General features: G+C 33.2%; 2 protein-coding genes across 3 annotated transcripts; both read left to right on the forward strand.

The window, feature by feature from the left end:
- The first annotated feature begins 2,183 nt into the window (after positions 1-2,183).
- LOC124931408 (transcription factor bHLH143-like) lies at positions 2,184-3,928 on the forward strand. Its single transcript, XM_047471864.1, has 4 exons — positions 2,184-2,392; positions 2,521-2,914; positions 2,998-3,096; positions 3,184-3,928. Exon 4 carries the CDS (start codon positions 3,189-3,191, stop codon positions 3,771-3,773), a length of 585 nt encoding a protein of 194 aa, XP_047327820.1. The 5' UTR covers positions 2,184-2,392; positions 2,521-2,914; positions 2,998-3,096; positions 3,184-3,188; the 3' UTR covers positions 3,774-3,928.
- A 1,035-nt stretch (positions 3,929-4,963) lies between these two features.
- On the forward strand, positions 4,964-17,920 carry LOC124928917 (phospholipase SGR2). Of its 2 annotated transcripts, XM_047469172.1 has the most exons (22): positions 4,964-5,175; positions 5,286-5,856; positions 6,904-7,004; positions 7,100-7,288; positions 7,971-8,126; positions 8,915-8,986; positions 9,067-9,219; positions 9,927-9,977; positions 10,618-10,788; positions 10,955-11,104; positions 12,017-12,082; positions 12,170-12,652; positions 12,725-12,779; positions 13,213-13,334; positions 13,502-13,574; positions 14,049-14,151; positions 15,402-15,495; positions 15,587-15,649; positions 16,545-16,593; positions 16,696-16,796; positions 17,173-17,219; positions 17,310-17,920. In XM_047469172.1, the coding sequence occupies exons 2-22, from the start codon at positions 5,598-5,600 to the stop codon at positions 17,551-17,553; spliced, it is 2,802 nt and encodes a 933-aa protein (XP_047325128.1). In that variant the 5' UTR covers positions 4,964-5,175; positions 5,286-5,597; the 3' UTR covers positions 17,554-17,920. The 2 variants fall into 2 exon arrangements, with proteins under 2 accessions (XP_047325128.1, XP_047325127.1); XM_047469171.1 differs by having other exon boundaries at positions 4,964-5,856.
- The last annotated feature ends 115 nt before the right edge of the window (positions 17,921-18,035 follow it).

The following is an 18,035-nucleotide window of genomic DNA, read 5'->3' on the forward strand; positions in this document are numbered from 1 at the left end:
ACTTGAACAATATTTTTGAACTACTCTATAGTCATTACTTTATATAAATATTATTTATTTTATTTTTATAAATTAAAAAAATATATATATACTATGATAATTTAACTAATTAAAAATTTAAATAATCTTATCATCATAATTTTTTCATCAAAAACCTTAATAAGAAAATCACAATTAACTCAACATCAAATTAACACTAATAGTTTTTTCTTACACAAGATTTATTTTTGTTTTGCATTAGGTAATAATACTTTAGTGACTTTTTTCTAACATTGATAATTATATTTATTTTCAATGCTAATTCAAATTTCAATTATATATAGTCAAACATATATAGCCTAAAAAATTAGAAGGGTACAATTTAATTTCCTTTTATCCGTGCTTTTCTACAAGAAAAAAAAAAGCAGCCTAGGCAATAACCACGCTATGAAGCACGAGGTAAGTGAAGCTTCAGGAAAAATAAAAAAAGTGAGTTCACAGTCAACCATGATTAAAGTGAGTTCCATTGTAAATCTACTACAATAATAATGTAGTGTAATAAATGAAAGTCTGGTTTAAATTTATCTTGAAATAATATTTTTATTTTTTTAAATAATCTATGCAATTAAATTATGAAATTGATAGTGGTTTAATCACAATTACAAAAACATTATATTTATGGGAAAGAAAATCACACAAATAATACAAATTTTCTGACTGAATTTGTACCACGGTCATTTGAAATTGTTGAAGATTCTATGATTTCTGTCCAACCAAATTATCCATAAAAAAAAAATAATGGTGATATAACCTCATTATTTGTACCCTCATCTAGCTGCATCACTCCACAAAATATTTTGAAATAATATTTTTGTTGAGTAATTTATTTTGATTATTTAGGTAAAGTGATCAGAATATTTAAATAATAAATTAATATAAATTTAATTAATATGAATTATGTATATATAATTCTTTATCACAAGGATAAGTTTTTAATCTCATTATTAATTAAAATATTTTATTTTATTTAAAAAAAATAATTTTTAAGAGAAATATTAAAAATATTTTAATCATTTTATCTAAATAATCTAAATAAACCACTTGTAATTATATAATTATTTTTATTTCTTTCAAATTTTCAAGATCAAATTAACCGGCTCTAAATATATTTTTGGGCTAGTTTAAAATCAATAATGACCTATCAACAATTACTTTTTTTTCATTATTCATAATATTAATATATATAACTCATTTTATTTTATAACAGTTAAAATAATACAAATAATAATTTAGTTATTTAATATAAATAAATAATTAAATAAATTATTTATTTTAAAAAGTAAATCAAAATATTTCTTTGTAACTAATCTATTTCACATCATCCATTAATAAATTATTATTTGATTGATTATTCAAACACATTTAACTATTTAACCATGCGCAAAATTTTTAGTCTAACGAGTTCGAATTCAATACCTCTTAAGAAAACTGAGAATATCTAATTATTGTTACCGTTAGAGTTTAATAATTTTTATTTTATTTTATTTTTTTACTAATTATCATTACTCAATTTATTAATTAAAATAACAAATATTTTTAATAATTTAATTACTTAATTTATTAATTTAATTTATAAAATAAAAAATATTATAATAATTAATATTTAAATAAACAACTTTTTCATCTAACATTTATTTTATTTATTTTTGTAAATTTAAAAAACTATAAAATCTTCCCAATCAAAATATCACCTCAACTTAAGACATTCTACGTATCTAATAGTTTTATTATTATTTATATCCAATATAAATTTAAAATAACTGAAGATCAAACAAACTCTTAAATTCACTCTTTTAATAAAATCTGTCTATCCTCTTTACTCTTAGATCTAAATTGATTTAGTGTTTAATTAGTACAATCTTATTGTATCTATTCACATTATTTTTTGTACATGTATTAATCAATGATATAATTTGAAAAATACCTTTTATTTTTTTATTTTCATATAAATATTAAATATAAGCCTCATTTAACATGAGTTATTTGTTAATAATTTTTGAATAACTATAAATAATCAAATAAGTTTTTTAAATAAATAATTTATAAATTATAATAAGGTAACTGAAACAGTTATTAAATGCAAAGAACATAAAGGAAAAGTTGGAACTGCTGCTGCCATCCCACGCGTACTGAAGAAGAAGAAGAAGAAGGGTCCATAATTCCATTCATGCCAAATTGCTAATTACCTTCTTTCTCTCTCTCTCTCTATATATAATTATATATATATCTTTCTCTCCTCGCCCGTGCTTTCCTCCTACATCTCTTCACAATTAATTGCCTGCGCCACTCCAGTTTTCTCTCACTAGATTCTCGAAGATTGTCAAGGAATTGAGTTTCTACACGTACGATTTGAGTGAGTTTCTCTTTTCTTTACATTATCAATCTAATTTATCTATACAGTCCAAGGATCCATTGATGATCTTAATTCTCACGGCTTCTTGTGTGCTGATCGATCATTCTTTAATTTGATCTTTGCAACAGAGAGTGAACTATGAAGTGGTACAGTATTTCCATTGATGTTCTCCGGAAAGTCATCATTCTAAATATGTACTTCCATATGATTCTATAATCTTCTATCGGATTGAATCGGAGTATTTAATTTGCTTATTCGTCTTCAATTTGAATCTATTGATCCAATTTGTAACCGCTGTATTAGCATTTTCTTTTGAATCAGTCAGTCATTTTGTTAGTTTACCTTTGAGATCTGAGAGAGTGACTGATATAACGGCCTGAGAAGCAGTAGTAAGTAGTGATGGTTTGCCAAGCAGCTAGAAGAACAACATTCAGAGCATTGAAACACGAGAACGGGATAGCTGGATGTGCGGCCATTATAGTTAGAGTCATAGCTTGCTTTCAACCTCTCCAGGATTGCCAGGTTCCTTTTTGTTTCTTAAGTTGTTGATTCAATTGTTCCTGAATAATTCCAGGTTTGTTTGCTAACATTGTGTTTCTGTGCAGGCAGAATATTTCCGTCAATTGCTTAAGCCGGTTACTTAAATCAGTTTCGGTGTTTTCATTTTCAATTCAATCTCTTATTGTTGTTGTTCTCTTCTTCAGGTATTCGAAATTAGATACTTCTTTCTCTCTATATCTGTTTTAATCTGATAGATGATAAAAATTGCATTGATTGATTGATTGAATCAGTTTTGATGGAAAAGAGTTTAGGAACCTGCTCTAGCCACCAGCTTTCTGCTTTCAGACCACCACTACCACTACAGGAACCAGAACCGTTTGCTATCTCTGCAAATGAACTTAATAGCGAATATCTTGGCTGCTCTTATCGATCACCTCAGTTAATTGAGGCATTAAATGAGAAGATGAAGGTAAACGAATACCTTCCTGCATCTGGATTTCTCCAGAAGAAGAGATTCCTTGTATTTGATCAATGCGGAAACAGGACAACATTGGTTTCTCCAGCTTACCTGACTTGGTGTTGGCATGATCTGAACTATAAAAGTGGTACAACAGCTGGAAATAATAATAGTATTACCTGTTTGTCGTCCGATCATAGAGATGAATCTGAAGACAATAATAACACACACGAGGACACTGAAGAAATCGATGCATTGCTGTATTCCGATGATGATGATGGTGATGATGATGAAGAAGCTAGCACTGGCCGATCACCTAGCTTCACAAGAGGAGACAATGAAGAAGAAGAAGTTACAAGTTCAGCTAGGTCTACTACTACCAAGAGGATTAAACTGTCTGAATCAACTTGGTCTAAGGTCTGAATCAATTGTCTTTGGATGAAAATGCTATGTGGTGTTATACATCATTTGTGTCAACTGGCAGCATTTTTCTTTTACTGAATGATGTACAATACCACATTGATATTTACTCCATTCACAATTCTCCACTTTAATACTACTGCTGGTAACTTATGAGTGTTAACTATTTATTGTGATTTGTGAGCAATTATTCATAATTAGGTTATCCATGGAAATTCTACTATACTATGTTCTTGTTTTGATGTGAAAACTTGTTTTATTTAAGTTGATTATCATACATTCGAGTTTATTATCTAGAATAATAAGTTAATTTAGATATTTTTGTTCCGACTATTCAGATTACGAAAGTTGGATATTGATAAAGTGTCTTAAGTAATATATTTTTTTAAATGTATAATAGTTTAATGTCAAAATTAATTTTATTTAACTTAAACTACCCTATTCGAAAGTTTCAAAATTTGGAAAAACCATATTTTATTTTTTTTAGATATATAAGTTGCTTCACCTTAGGACGGATCTGAACCTATCTAATGAGTTCATATTTAGTGAAAGATGAATACTTTTGTAGATAATTATTTTATTCACTTGAACCGTTATAATAAATAACTTATTGTTTTTTTTCTTAAAGAAAAGAAAGGAAAAAAATTGTATGGCAAATGATTAATCAACAAATACAAATATTGGAGAAAAAGGAAAGAATAAACCGTGGGTTAATATTAATTTAATATAATAAACTTTTTGTGGGTAGAAAGAGAGAATTATATATATATATATATATATTATTTATTTATTTTTTTAAAATGATAAATTGTTTCAGAAAAAAAATAATATTGTAGACAATTATTTTATTCACTTTTAACCATTACAACAAATAACTAAATAATTTATAATCATTCAAATACAGGAGAAAAAAAAAAAAAGAATAAAAAGCGGGTTAATATTAATTCAATTTAATATAATAAACTTTGTGTGAAAATAGAGAGAATTATATATATTTAAAAATAATGGTGAATTGTTTCAGAAAAAATATTTGACTGGCTGCTTACGGTCGCGGGATGCGGTTTAGGGTAAAAAAGTTTGGGGTGGGCGGTTGAAGCCGACCGCGTAATCGCGCAGCCACCGTGCAAAACAAACAAAAAGGTACACTTAGGAGAAATAATGCCACCTCAACCGTTGATTCGCACATAGGTAGCGGACAGTTCATTAGTTCCTTGTAGATGTAAGTAAATGTGACGTGTCAGTTAGCTCCGGTTTGTTTAGCAGAAAGAAAAAGGGACCCCTTGGGGGAGGAGGGAGAAGCAACCGTCATTTTTCATCGACAGGTAGGTAGGTCGGTCGGTCGGTCGATCTTACCCGACTTTCAACGCCGAACAACGAAAGTCCACTTCAACGTCGACGTTGAACGGTTGTTCTTCAATTTCATTTCCCGTTTGTTCTCATATACCTCCAATTCGATTACCCTTTTCCCCTTCTTTATTCCGGGAGAACACTCATCTCCATTCTTTCTTCTTGCAGGAACTGCTCCCTCTATTCCAATCTCTCCCTCTTCCCTCCTTTCAAATTTAAACCTCCTTTTCCATTTCATTCCTATTGCTAGAACCATACCCATTTCTGTTTAATGGGTATGGTTTACTTCGTCTAAACTCAATTGGTAGCTCAGACTTGCTTCAGCTGAAGATATCATACCGATTGTTAATCTAGTTTATGAACACTCTTTTTTTTTTTTTTTTTTTTTAATTCTGGAATGAGATTCGTTTGCTGAAATTGGAGACTGCCCAGTTGATAATCTAATCAAAGAGAGGTGCTGAGATAGTGTGGTTTAATTTGATGGAGAATTTAGAAGGTGCTGGGAATAGTAGGAGACTTGAAGGGGAGACTGCATCATCAACTAGTGAATCTATTGGTTCTCTTGGAGAGGATGAAACTTCCCCAGATCTTCTGAAGAACACCCCATCAAACATACGGAGATTGGCCCATGAGATCCATCAATGTGAAGCTCGCCAGAAGTATCTTGCACAGACAAGAAGTCCTTCTGATGGGGTTGATATTCGTTGGTACTTTTGCAAGACTCATTTGGCTGATAATGGTGAGGTTTTGCCATAGATATGAAATTCTCTCTGCTAGTTGCTTTCTGAAGCACTTGTCTTAATTTTGAAACATTGTATGAATTATATCTTAAAGTATCTGAAACAACATATGTATTATTTTGTCTCTCGTTTTCTTGAATGCATTCCCTCTGGTTAAAAGGTTGTAACTTTAGAAATGGAGTGGAACTTAGTTTTGCAGCATCATTTATTATGTGGAACTTTAGAACGAATAAACCCAAATGCCTGCTTCGTGACAAACTTTGTCTTCTCCAGAAGCCTCGTTAGTTGGTTTTGGTGCGTCTCACAGTTAACTCATGGAAGTTTAAATTTCCTTTTCATAGTATATATCTGAATTAAACGATATACTAACCATTCACAAAGCACTGCCAATGATTGATGGGAAAATTGGTCTTGCTGATGTGGCAATATTAGGGAATAACAGTGGTGGTTTTAGTAGTACTAACTATGGTGCCATGTAAAACTTTTACTTTAAACAGAACACGTGCTAAAATTAGTACTTGAATTTAATGTATGCATTTTGGTGGTTAGTTTCCTGAATTTGGAGAAGTACGAGTGTCAGTTGGCTCATTTAGGGCAGGGTGGTGTATAGAAAGAGGTATTTGTTTCATCTAGTTTTTTCTTTTCCTACAAGAAGCAGATACAAATTTTAACATATATATTCCTGTGCTCCACTCAAGTGTGGGGTTTTACTATCTGCTTGCCATAATGGTTGTCTGGAGAACTGAAAGGTTTCTTACTGGGCAATCACTTCATCCATTTTCTTTTGAAGCTTTTGGCCATGCGGAAATTGGTTTCTGCAGAACTCTGTTAAACTTAGATGCAACATTTTAACATTGAATACAAGGGAGGCATGTTACATTTAGATGTCTCAGATTCTTTTGAGTTTCGCCAGAAAGTTTCAATTGTTATGTCCCCCTTTTATGAACAAACAACAGACAAATCCCTGTTTGGAAAAAAATGGTTGTAGCATAATCTTTCATTTTTGTCTGGAAACTCATTACATTCCCTTTTCACAATTTTGCTAGAGCTTGCTGCATCAGTCCCTCGGACAGAAATAGTGGGAAAAGGTGACTATTTCCGATTTGGCATGCGGGACTCTCTAGCAATAGAAGCAGCGTTTTTGCAGGTTACCTTGTATCTTATTCTATACTTTGTGTTAGTTCTTGTCTTTACTTCTCTATTCATCTATAAAAGAGGTGGCTATCAAATATGCAATTGTAGAGAGAGGAAGAGTTGCTTTCCAGTTGGTGGAAAGAATATGCAGAATGTAGTGAGGGTCCAAAGGGACATATCAGTTCTAAATCCAAATCCAAATCCAAAGAAATTGCTTTTGAGAGTGAACAATCAAGTGAACTGTATACAATTGAAGAAGAAAGAGTGGGTGTTCCTGTAAAAGGAGGTCTATATGAGGTACTGTTTCTTTTCATGCCAGCCTTTGGATTGTTTAATGTTATGCATGTTGTTCTGTAAACCATACTTCTTGAACATATCTCCACCGTCTTGCTCATTTCTTTCTTGATGCATCTTTTTTCTTTATTAAAACCCCCAAAGTAATGGTCTACAAGACTTCCACTAATTCAATTTACGAACAATTTGTTGGTGATTGTTTATTGATTATTTAACTCCTATGCCAAAGCGCTCACATAATCAGATTAATTTTCTTTTAGCATTGCTTTAAAGTTTATAGTTGCTTACCTGATGTGTCCAGTTCACTTCGGTTGACACAAATGGGCTTCTCTTAGTGACATTTCATAAGAAATTGGTGTTCTTCCTCATTATTTCTAAAAATCTCTCTGAAATATTAATTGCTCTGTACCATTTACAGCTTCATGGCAATTCTAGTTTACTAGAAATTTTGCGGTAATTTAACATTTTAAAGTTATATAAAGCCATACATATCGTTAAGTTTTTCTATTTATTATTAGATGGTAACATCTTGCCTAAGAAAGTTCTGATTGTCCTTTTGCACATGCCCCTGCTAATTGTTTTGGTATTTTTCTCCTTTTCATTTTTATGTCAATTGAAGAGTATTGCATAGCATGAATTCTTCTTCCTATTATTGCCCAACAGTTTCTGAATATTTCATTTACAGGTGGATTTAGTCCGAAGACAATGCTTTCCCGTTTATTGGAATGGAGACAATCGGCGTGTTTTAAGGGGCCACTGGTTTGCCCGTAAAGGAGGACTTGACTGGCTTCCACTCCGTGAAGATGTATCTGAGCAGTTGGAGTTCGCATATCATAGTAAGGTGTGTAAGTATTCCCACATTGTAACATGAGAAATGAGTTGCATTTATACTTTATGATTGATCCTCTGCATGTTTCAGTAGCCCATACTAATCATTTATGTATTTGATTTTGTATGACCATGCAAGTCATATGATGAACTTTTTTGGGGGGTTAAATTGGTCTTAGTAAGGCACCTGATTTTGAGAGATGATGTTTATAAGAAAGCACCTACTTCCATAAGGTTTCATTTGATTACTTTTATTTTTGAAAAGGTCAACTTTTATTAAAAGAGCGCAAGATGCGTTCAAACGTTACACAAGGGAAGAGAAAAAACAAAACAATAAAAAAGAAAACAACGTAACAACTTTGATTACTATGAAGTAGTGTTTAGAGATTGGTATTTGTCATGTTGTGGAAAGGGATCCGTAACAAATGTGAGTCATTTAAGGAAGTAACTGACATTATTAGTGAGGTTTAGACTGGGATCCACCGCATGCCTATATTGCTTAGGTCAATGGTTGAATTTTAGATTTCTAACAAAAATTACATGCTAGAGAATTTTGATAGAGTTCGGATTTGTATGAACTGAGGTGTGTGGTAATTTCTGATTTATTTTTGTAGGACTAGATGGAGTTATGGTGTAGATAGAATTCTGATGTGTGTTCATTTGATATTATATATATGGATCATGGTTGGGTATGTTATTGTTATAGAATCCATCTATATCATCCATGTTTTATCCATTTACATGGAATGGTTTCATAGACTTTTTATAACCTACTCAATTCCAAGAATGGATGGCTTTCAGATTTGGCATCGGAGAACTTTCCAGCCATCTGGACTTTTTGCAGCTCGTGTGGAGCTTCAAGGATCAGCTTCGGTATGATATTTCTTAAAAAAGTTCAAACAATGTAATAGTTGTTCTTATTGTGTCTACTATTGACATTTCTCATCTTATAGGGTCTGCATGCTCTTTTTACTGGAGAAGATGATACATGGGAAGCATGGATAAATGCTGATGCTGCTGGATTTACTGGTGTCATGAGTTTTGGGGCAAATGGCATTATGTTAAGGCGGGGATATGCTCCATCCCTGTCACCAAAACCAACCCAGGTCTGCTTTTATTTACCTTTGTATATATATATATATATATATATATATATATATATATATATATTTTGGGGTTGGGTGGGGGGAGAAACTATAAACAAAAAGAAAATCTTGTAATCCATGTGAGGGAAAATATGTCATTTTATTCTTGCACTATATGTTTATATCTTCTTGCCACGTACAATATAAGAGAATCTACGTGGCTTGTATCCTATCAACCTAACAACTTTATTACATATGACTATTCTTCTCTTACCCATGTTCTTGTACCATTTACCATACGAAGACAAATTGTAGCTGCAAGTTTTTCATACCCTAGTGAACATGCATTTTGTAGTTCTACAATATGGTTTAATAATTCTGCAGTACAATAATATGAACATGGATCCCATCTAGTTACAAAAGTTTACCTATTCTCGCTTTCAAGTAAGCATGAACTTTAAAGTCTCTTACCTTATTTAGTAACTTTTCATCAGCCTGTCTAATACTAATTTGCAAGAGTTATCTCTGGTAGTCTCATTTGATGCTTTTTTGACTTTTAATTCTGAAGATTCTTGAAGCAACTTCTAGTACCTTAATTACTTTTGAACAAGTCAAGTAGCAATTTCCTTAATTATCCCCTTACCTTTATTTCTATTGTTTGCAATTTAGTTGTAGAGTATGATCCTGAATTTCACAAAGTTACATGAGAGTTTTTTTTGCTATATCAGGATGAACTAAGGCAGCAAAATGAGGAGGAAATGGATGATTACTGTTCCCAGGTGTGTAAAGTGTGGTCTTTGTCTATCCTAAGCTTCCAGTATGAGCTTATTTAAAGTGTTCAGCAATAATCATTTACATCAATCTGATTCCTGTGGTTACTGCTGCATGTCAAACAAAACTTGAATGATAAGGGCAATAGGATCCTGCTATTTTCCTTCGGTCAAATAATTTCCCATCATATATTATTAGCTGAGCTGATTAAATTTCTAGAATAGTGTGTGCAACATGACAAACTTGGTTCTTGGATTACTCTTGAAGTACCATTTGAGCCAAGGTTTCCCATGATTGTTGATCCTTTTTGCTAGAAATCAACGTTTTAGTATGTTGATTTTGCTTTGCGGTTTGGAATGACATCAGTATATTTTCTTTTGGAGACTTCTTTGGAATAAGAGGAGGCAGGTTATTATTCTACTTTTTGCTTTAAGGGCTCTTAAAGTGTTTGTATGAAGTGGTTGTCTATTTAGAAGGAGTAGAAGAAAGTTGTTTGTAGTAGAAAGCCGTCAGAATCTAGAGGATTATTGAGTTATGTACATAAAGTTCTGAGCTTTTTGGATAATTTTTATTTGAGTTCTTCACTTAATCAGTAAGTTGTTAGAACATAAAAAAATGTTTTACTTATGACCTTTTCTTATTATACAGGTTCCAGTTCGGCATGTAGTGTTTATGGTCCATGGTATTGGTCAAAGGTTGGAGAAATCAAATTTGGTAGATGATGTGGGCCATTTTCGTCATATTACAGCAAGTCTTGCTGAAACACACTTAACTTCATATCAGCGGGGAAAGCAAAGAGTTCTCTATATACCATGTCAGGTAGACTTGTATTATGAATTCGTAGCTCCTCTATGTTGACTTTGATTTCTTCCTACTTTTTAATTGAGTTATTTATTTTTTTCCTGACAGTTTTTTTCTTGAAGAAGTTCTATTGTTCTTCAGGATTGATTTATTGATATGTCTCACTTCGTTTTGTGTTTCACAGTGGAGGAAAGGTCTTAAACTTGGTGGTGAATCAGCTGTTGAAAAAATCACTTTAGATGGTGTACGTGGCTTGCGTATGACGTTAAGTGCTACAGTTCATGACGTGTTGTACTACATGAGCCCAATTTACTGTCAAGACATTATAGATTCGGTATGAGCTTATGTCCACAAGCTTGACGTTATGTGCTACAGTTCACCTATTTGTTTCTGTTTGTTTAAGATTATTCTTAACATTATCTCACAACTATATTTTGTTAGGTATCAAGTATACAGGGAATGGTAGGAGTAGTTAATTATAAGTAACAAGATAAAATAACATGTTGAGATGTTTTGATCGTAGTAAGGATACCTCTCTTCACTGTTTGATAGGAATTTTCCTAATGGGGTAGGCCAAAGTTAACTCTAGTAAAAGCTGTAAGGTTTCATATAGGACATAACTAATTTACCCATGACCAACTTCAATGGAGACGCAACATTCTTGTAGCCTGTCAACCCATTAATTGGAGGGTAAAATAGGTTTTGCTGAGTTGATGTGGGTGGGGAGATAAACATCAAGTTTGACAGAAACAAATTCCTTAGTCTTCAAAAAATGTGTGGGATCACGGGAAATCATAGAAAGTATGAACTCCTTATAAGAGTGAGTCTAACAGATTATAGGTACTTCATGGGTACCTTTTGGACTTGGGCTGTGGTGGCTCAGTGGTTTGCCTGGAGTATTTATAGTCTATTTTCCTTATGAGTAACGGTATCCAGGTTCGGGGTGCTATAGATTGTGAAATATGTGCTATTTTACAAATGCCTCTCAGTTCTCACCATCACCCAATCGGCCCTTTGGGAACATTAAAATGGATCAAAAAGGTGATCGTTTGACCTTCTATTTTGTTGTATAAAATCAAGTGAAAATGGAGATCCTTGAAAGATTATTGTCTTACATATCACATTAGCTATGCCTTACCTTGTGGCTTTGTTATTTGCCTATTGTTACTGCATTTTGAATTTAATTGATATTTTTTGTTTGCTTGGTTTGATATTTTGACTTTCATATAATCCAACTAATCTACAGGTATCTAACCAACTAAACCGACTGTATTCAAAGTTCCTTAGGAGAAATCCTGGTTACGATGGAAAAGTAGGTAGCTCAATTAACATATTTTCCTTTGTTGTTATAGAATTACTAATTCCGATAAAGATCTGATTATAGCTTCTATCTTCACAGATTTCATTATATGGACATTCTCTTGGTAGTGTTCTTTCCTATGATATTTTGTGCCATCAAGAACACTTGTCCTCCCCGTTTCCAATGGAATGGATGTATAAGCCACATGATGTAAATGAGCATGCGGCTCCTGCTATGGTTTCTGGATCTTCAGAAAGTGAGTCGTCGTCCAATCAGCAGCACAATAAATGTGTTGAGAACAATGAATGCAAATTTGTTACTTCTCCCATTGACACAGACAAACCAACTCTTAAAGACTTGGAGAAGCAGCCTCACTCCACAGATTTGGAGAATAACCAACCACAAGTTGAATCATTATTGGATAAACCTGCTTGTGTAGACATGCAAGCTACTGGCATGGATGACATCAGCGAAGATCAGAGCATAGAAATTGAGAATGTTGATGGAGACTCGAAAAACATGTCTGATGGGGTGTTTGATGATGAAAAAAAAGTTGGACTATCCAAGCAACTGGAACTAGAGGTTGGCAACTTTGACATTTATGTTTATAGAATTTCTCTTTGGTTTTAGTTGGTAAAAGTTTCCTCGTGATAGGTCGACTCTCTAAAAGAAAGGATCGCACAGTTGGAATCTCAGTTGGCTTGTAAAGGTACAGGCAGTTGGGTCTTTGGACTTTTGCTAAAACTTTGTGTTTTTTATTCACTTAATGGTTAGCATGTTGAGATAGAGTCACCAAAGGGAGACTGCAAAAAAGACTGCAATGGTGATATTTTTATTTATATCAAACAACCTTTGCAATCTACTAAGCAAAAAATATATACATAAGCCAAAAAAGGCTTCAGTGGTAAACATTTAATTCCCATAATAGGCATCCAGGGACAGCTTCCTGTCCAGTTCCCCGTCTCTCCCACCCTTATCCCCTTATCTGCATATGAACAATTATTTTACTGAAAAAAGCTAAAGTAGGTTGTTTTACAGAGATTTTTGTGTATTTTCCTTTCTTTCTTGTGTTATTTACACATATTCTGTTTAGTTGCCTTCTAAATTAGTTCTATCTCAATTTTTCCTTATGTTTTCATCAGTGAATGAGGCAGAACCATCAGCTAGGACTGACTTATCTCTTACAGAAAGGAATGTACATGACCAAGTAGATGAGCAGAAGAGTTATACTCCATACATTAGATACACAAAGTTAGAGTTCAAGGTAATCTAGTTGTTGGCTTTTCTGGTGCATATACATCCAATAGATTGGTCCAGTTGGATCATTGGTACCTGTCCTTCAGTTAGATGCATGTTAAGTGTGAACTGATTGTATGGGTCATTATTTGGAGAAGTTTTTCCTTGATTTGTTTTCCTTACTTTTCTTATCAGGTGGATACATTTTTCGCTGTTGGTTCTCCTCTTGGTGTATTTCTTGCTCTTCGTAATGTTCGTATTGGTATAGGTTAGCTCTTCTGCCAACATAAAGCACTCAGATTTTTATCCTCAATTCTTTTTTCTGGGAGACGTTATTGTTATTTGTGAAGGTTCTTAATAAAAGAAAATGCATTATGAATCTCCATTTTATCGAGTTGTAGGCTTGGGGTGATCCATTTTTTAAATCAATTATCTGTTGAGCATATGGTTCAGGTTATAAACTTATGTAGTGAATCTTGTGTTTAGATGATATCTCAATTGATTTGGTGTCCTTCATGCTGTGATTTTATTGTATATTCAAGTTATAGCTGGAGGAATATGTACTGGAATACTTTCATTTTTTTTTATCTGTACTGGAATACTAATGTTCTCCAGCCATGATAGTTATATATTCTTCCTTAGTTTCACTGTTTTCTCTCCTTGCAGCCCTCTCTGCTTTCCTAGTTTCTTTCTGTCAGTTGTCTAATGCAAATATTTTGTTTCTTTCTTACTCTGTTCCTAGGCAAAGGGAAAGACTACTGGCATGAGGAGAACATTACTGAAGAGATGCCGTGTTGTCGTCAAATGGTCAACATTTTCCATCCCTTTGATCCTGTGGCCTATAGGTATGAATTCCTCTATACTCGCAATTTCCTCTATACTCGCAATATATATCCTTAATTATTTTTTCCCTTCTGGATCTGTTAAATGTTGTAGCTGATTTATTATGAAAAATACCCACTCTGACTTCTGATGTGGCAGAAGCAACACAATTTTAACACCGTTAAGGTGGAGTGAGTAAATGATCCTGCAAAGTTTGACATGTGATTTGAGCCATTTTAAAGTGCAGTGATGATTTGAGCCTTCTTGCAAGTTGTGATTTGAACTCTGATCCTCTTTATGTTTAGTATTTTCTTATATTTATCAGGAAGTGCTACACAATAAATATTATGCTAACAAACAGATGAAGCTTATAATCATGTTAGAGAAATTGCTTGGAGAATTGACTGATTCTTTTGGATTGTGATACTTAGTCTCCGATGGCTAATGATTTTTCTTACCAAATAAAACAGTTACAATACTTCATCTTAATAACTTTTACAACCCCTTCTCTGCCCCACCTATTAGTCAGTCAACCCCATCAGGATCTCGTAAGAGGTTTTGTGTAGGAAAAAGAATTTCAATTTCAATCATGTCTCATTTAATCTACACAACTTGTCAAGCTAGGTAGAGTCGCTCAGTCTATCTGTCTGATTGAATCTGGTAATTAGTGAGGCATTTCCACCAGAGCAATGAATGAGAATCAAGATGCATCAAATGGTGACAGTTGAAATGTGTCGACCTATAAAAGATTTTGTACAATATATCAATAGTATGTGTTCATCCTCAAAAATTATTTTATTCATCTTATGATAACTTCTTATATACTAACAGGTTTCTTTGATGAGTGATTTTCCAAGCTAATTAAAAATGCTGCATATTTCACTTGTGCCCAAATGCTCGACAAGCCGCCATATTAGCTGTACCCAAATTTGTCCAAATCCCATAGTCTGATTCTTAATAATTTTTTTCATATAGAAATGTCAACTGAAGAATTAGGAATAACAGTTTATACCCTGTCCCTAAATCTTCAGTTGACATTTCTACGCTTCATTATGGTTATCTTTTAGGTATAAAACACACAATTGCTCTTAAGCTGAATTACAGTGATGATTAAATAAAAGTAGGTAACCCCACAAAACTTGCTTTTGGTAGCTATGACCCTCTAAGCTGCATAGCTACTTGAGCATACTTGTTAGGTACATCACATTAAAAAGTGTTCTTCATCTGTTTGTGCTGGATCATGTGATCTGATGTATGGTGAACTTCTGGACAGGTTAGAACCACTTACCTGTGAAGAATACATCAATAAACGTCCTGTTATCATTCCGTATCACAAGGGTGGAAAGAGATTGCATATTGGATTTCAAGTATGTTTCCGTTCCAGAATATAATCTGCATTAGTTTCATCATGGTTTTATTTTATTTTAAAGTAATGCAATTATAAAATCACATCTGCAGGAATTCACTGAAGATTTAGCAGCACGTTCTCAGGCAATAAAGAATCATCTGATATCAGTGAGGGTAGGCCCTATTTTACTCCTTGTAACACTCTCTCTCTCTCTCTCTCTCTTGTAGGTTCACTCATGTAAAATAATAAAGAGATTGTCAGTATCAAACTCAATGACAATATAAAACTGATTTATCCAACCCCAATTAGCTGGGAGACATTGGGTTGAGTATGGAATGTAACGGTAGAGGATCAATCTAGGTATGATTGATTAGGTAACAATTGTCATGACTCATTATGAATATATGTTTACTCAGACAGGTAATTTAAGTCGTAAGAGTTCAAGAGGTTGAAGTCTGAAGTCCAATTCTTCACTGAAAGCACCTTAATGAAGTGGGGGATCATGGTGGGCGGTGGGATGATATGCTATAGCCTCCCATAGGAAAAAGACACTAGTTTCGAACTAAAAAATGTTTTACCATAAATAGGCTAATTATATGATTGGTTTTATAATCAATTATGAAGATATTCGAAGATATTCAATTAGGCTAATTATCTCTCTTCTGTATGCTCCACCTTTGAATACAACCATTCTTTCTAGTTGCATCTCTCTTTCTCATGTACCAAGTGGAAAGTGGCTTAGTATTATATATTATATGGTTAGTTGATGAGGGAAATGTTCAAGTGCTGATCAATTTCATCCTTTGTTTTCCGACTTTCAAGTGATGGGTCTTGGTCTGTTTTCTAACCGAATTATCACATATTGTGCTAATAGACTACTAATTGTACTCAAATTTGCTTCATTCAGATTTAGCTGCAAAACTGCTAATTAGTAGTTCAACAGCTCTCTTTGAAAACCAGAATTATTTGTCAGCTTACGTGTTGTTCCAACATCTCTCTTCCTCAGTCTTGTTTCATTTTGCTAAAAACTGCTTATTGTGGCCTGATATATGAAATTTTATTCTATAGGTTAAGGTGCTCACTTTGTGCCAATCAAGAGACAAAGATAATATGGATGGTAATTCAACCAATACAAGCCTTACTTTTGTTGTGATCGTAAAGTTTTGTCTTAAATTGATGGATGTGGACGTTAATACCATTTCTTGTGTATACCTTGCAGAACAATCAGATAATTCCCAAGACGAACAGAGATCATATGGTGTTGCTATGATGCAAAGATTATCTGGGAGTGAAGACGGGCGAGTTGATCATGTTCTTCAAGTATGTGCTTTGTTCCTTATAATGTGTTGTTTCTATGAATCTTTTTGAACGCGAAGTCATTTGTTTTCTTTTGCTTGAATTTGTGAGCTGCTTATGCAATGAAAAATATCTATCAAGTAAAATAGAGAAATAAATGTGTATCCATCTGGGTAAGAAAAGAAGAAGAGATAAATCTACAAAATTGAAGTGTGTTTTCTTTGTACAGCAACTCATAGTTATAAGTGTTTTTATGATTTTGGAATGAAACATCCTTTGCCAAAACTCTCCTTTTGTGGTTTCTCACAAGTGTCTTCAGATTCTATATTTTGTTCATTGTTATATCTGAGTCCCATTTTATTCCTTGATATTTTTAGCAAGTTTTTTGTTTACTATGCAGGATAAAACATTTAGACATCAATATCTATCAGCACTTAGCTCTCATACGTAAGTTCTTTTTCATTTAAAAGTGAATCTTTCAAATATCTATAAATTTCAGGACTTCTTTTACTATATTGTTTGCTTTGTTGAGAACAGAAACTACTGGAGAGATTGCGATACTGCCCTTTTCATGTTGAAACACTTATATCGTGATATACCAGAAGAGCAGCCAGATTTTGTTGAAGATTCAAAAGAAAATAGCTCGAAGAACAATGTTCCTTCTGGAGGCTGGGTTGATCAAAGAGAATCAATTGAAGAAGAACTCCCTCTAACCTTTGGTGACACTGCCTTAGTAAAAAACTTCTCCAGTAGGGCAAAGAAGTTCATGAAATTGCACTGAAATTGTGGCCAGTTATCCTAAAAATGCATGACTTCATCTGTTGGGTATTATCAGCTGATTCTTGATTCCTTATAGTTGGACAGATGCTGGAGAAGAGCTGGCTTGAGAATCTATCAAATAGATGGGAAGTTCATTGGCATTGATGAATATCAGCTTTGCTTGATAACAGTTGATACCTTTGATTAATTTTCATGCATCTCGTTGTGTATAGAAAAGATTAATTTGCCAAAATCATATAGTTCCTCTGTTAACTTGTGCATAAAAGCTGTATTTTGGCCTTTTCCTCGCAACAGTTCTTGTGAATATTTAAATGAGTAGAACCAAGAAGAAGAATATATTTTATTACAGTTTGATCTTCACTTTCACAGACACACACTCCAATGTGATTCTCCTTGTTAACAATAGGTTTGAATCACCCTATTTCAAATAATTTGGTGAATTGACCATTCTTTTATTTGAATTTTGAGGGAAGATCAAATGCT

This window comes from Impatiens glandulifera, chromosome 3, assembly GCF_907164915.1.
Source record: "Impatiens glandulifera chromosome 3, dImpGla2.1, whole genome shotgun sequence".
NCBI classification, from domain to species: Eukaryota; Viridiplantae; Streptophyta; class Magnoliopsida; order Ericales; family Balsaminaceae; genus Impatiens; species Impatiens glandulifera.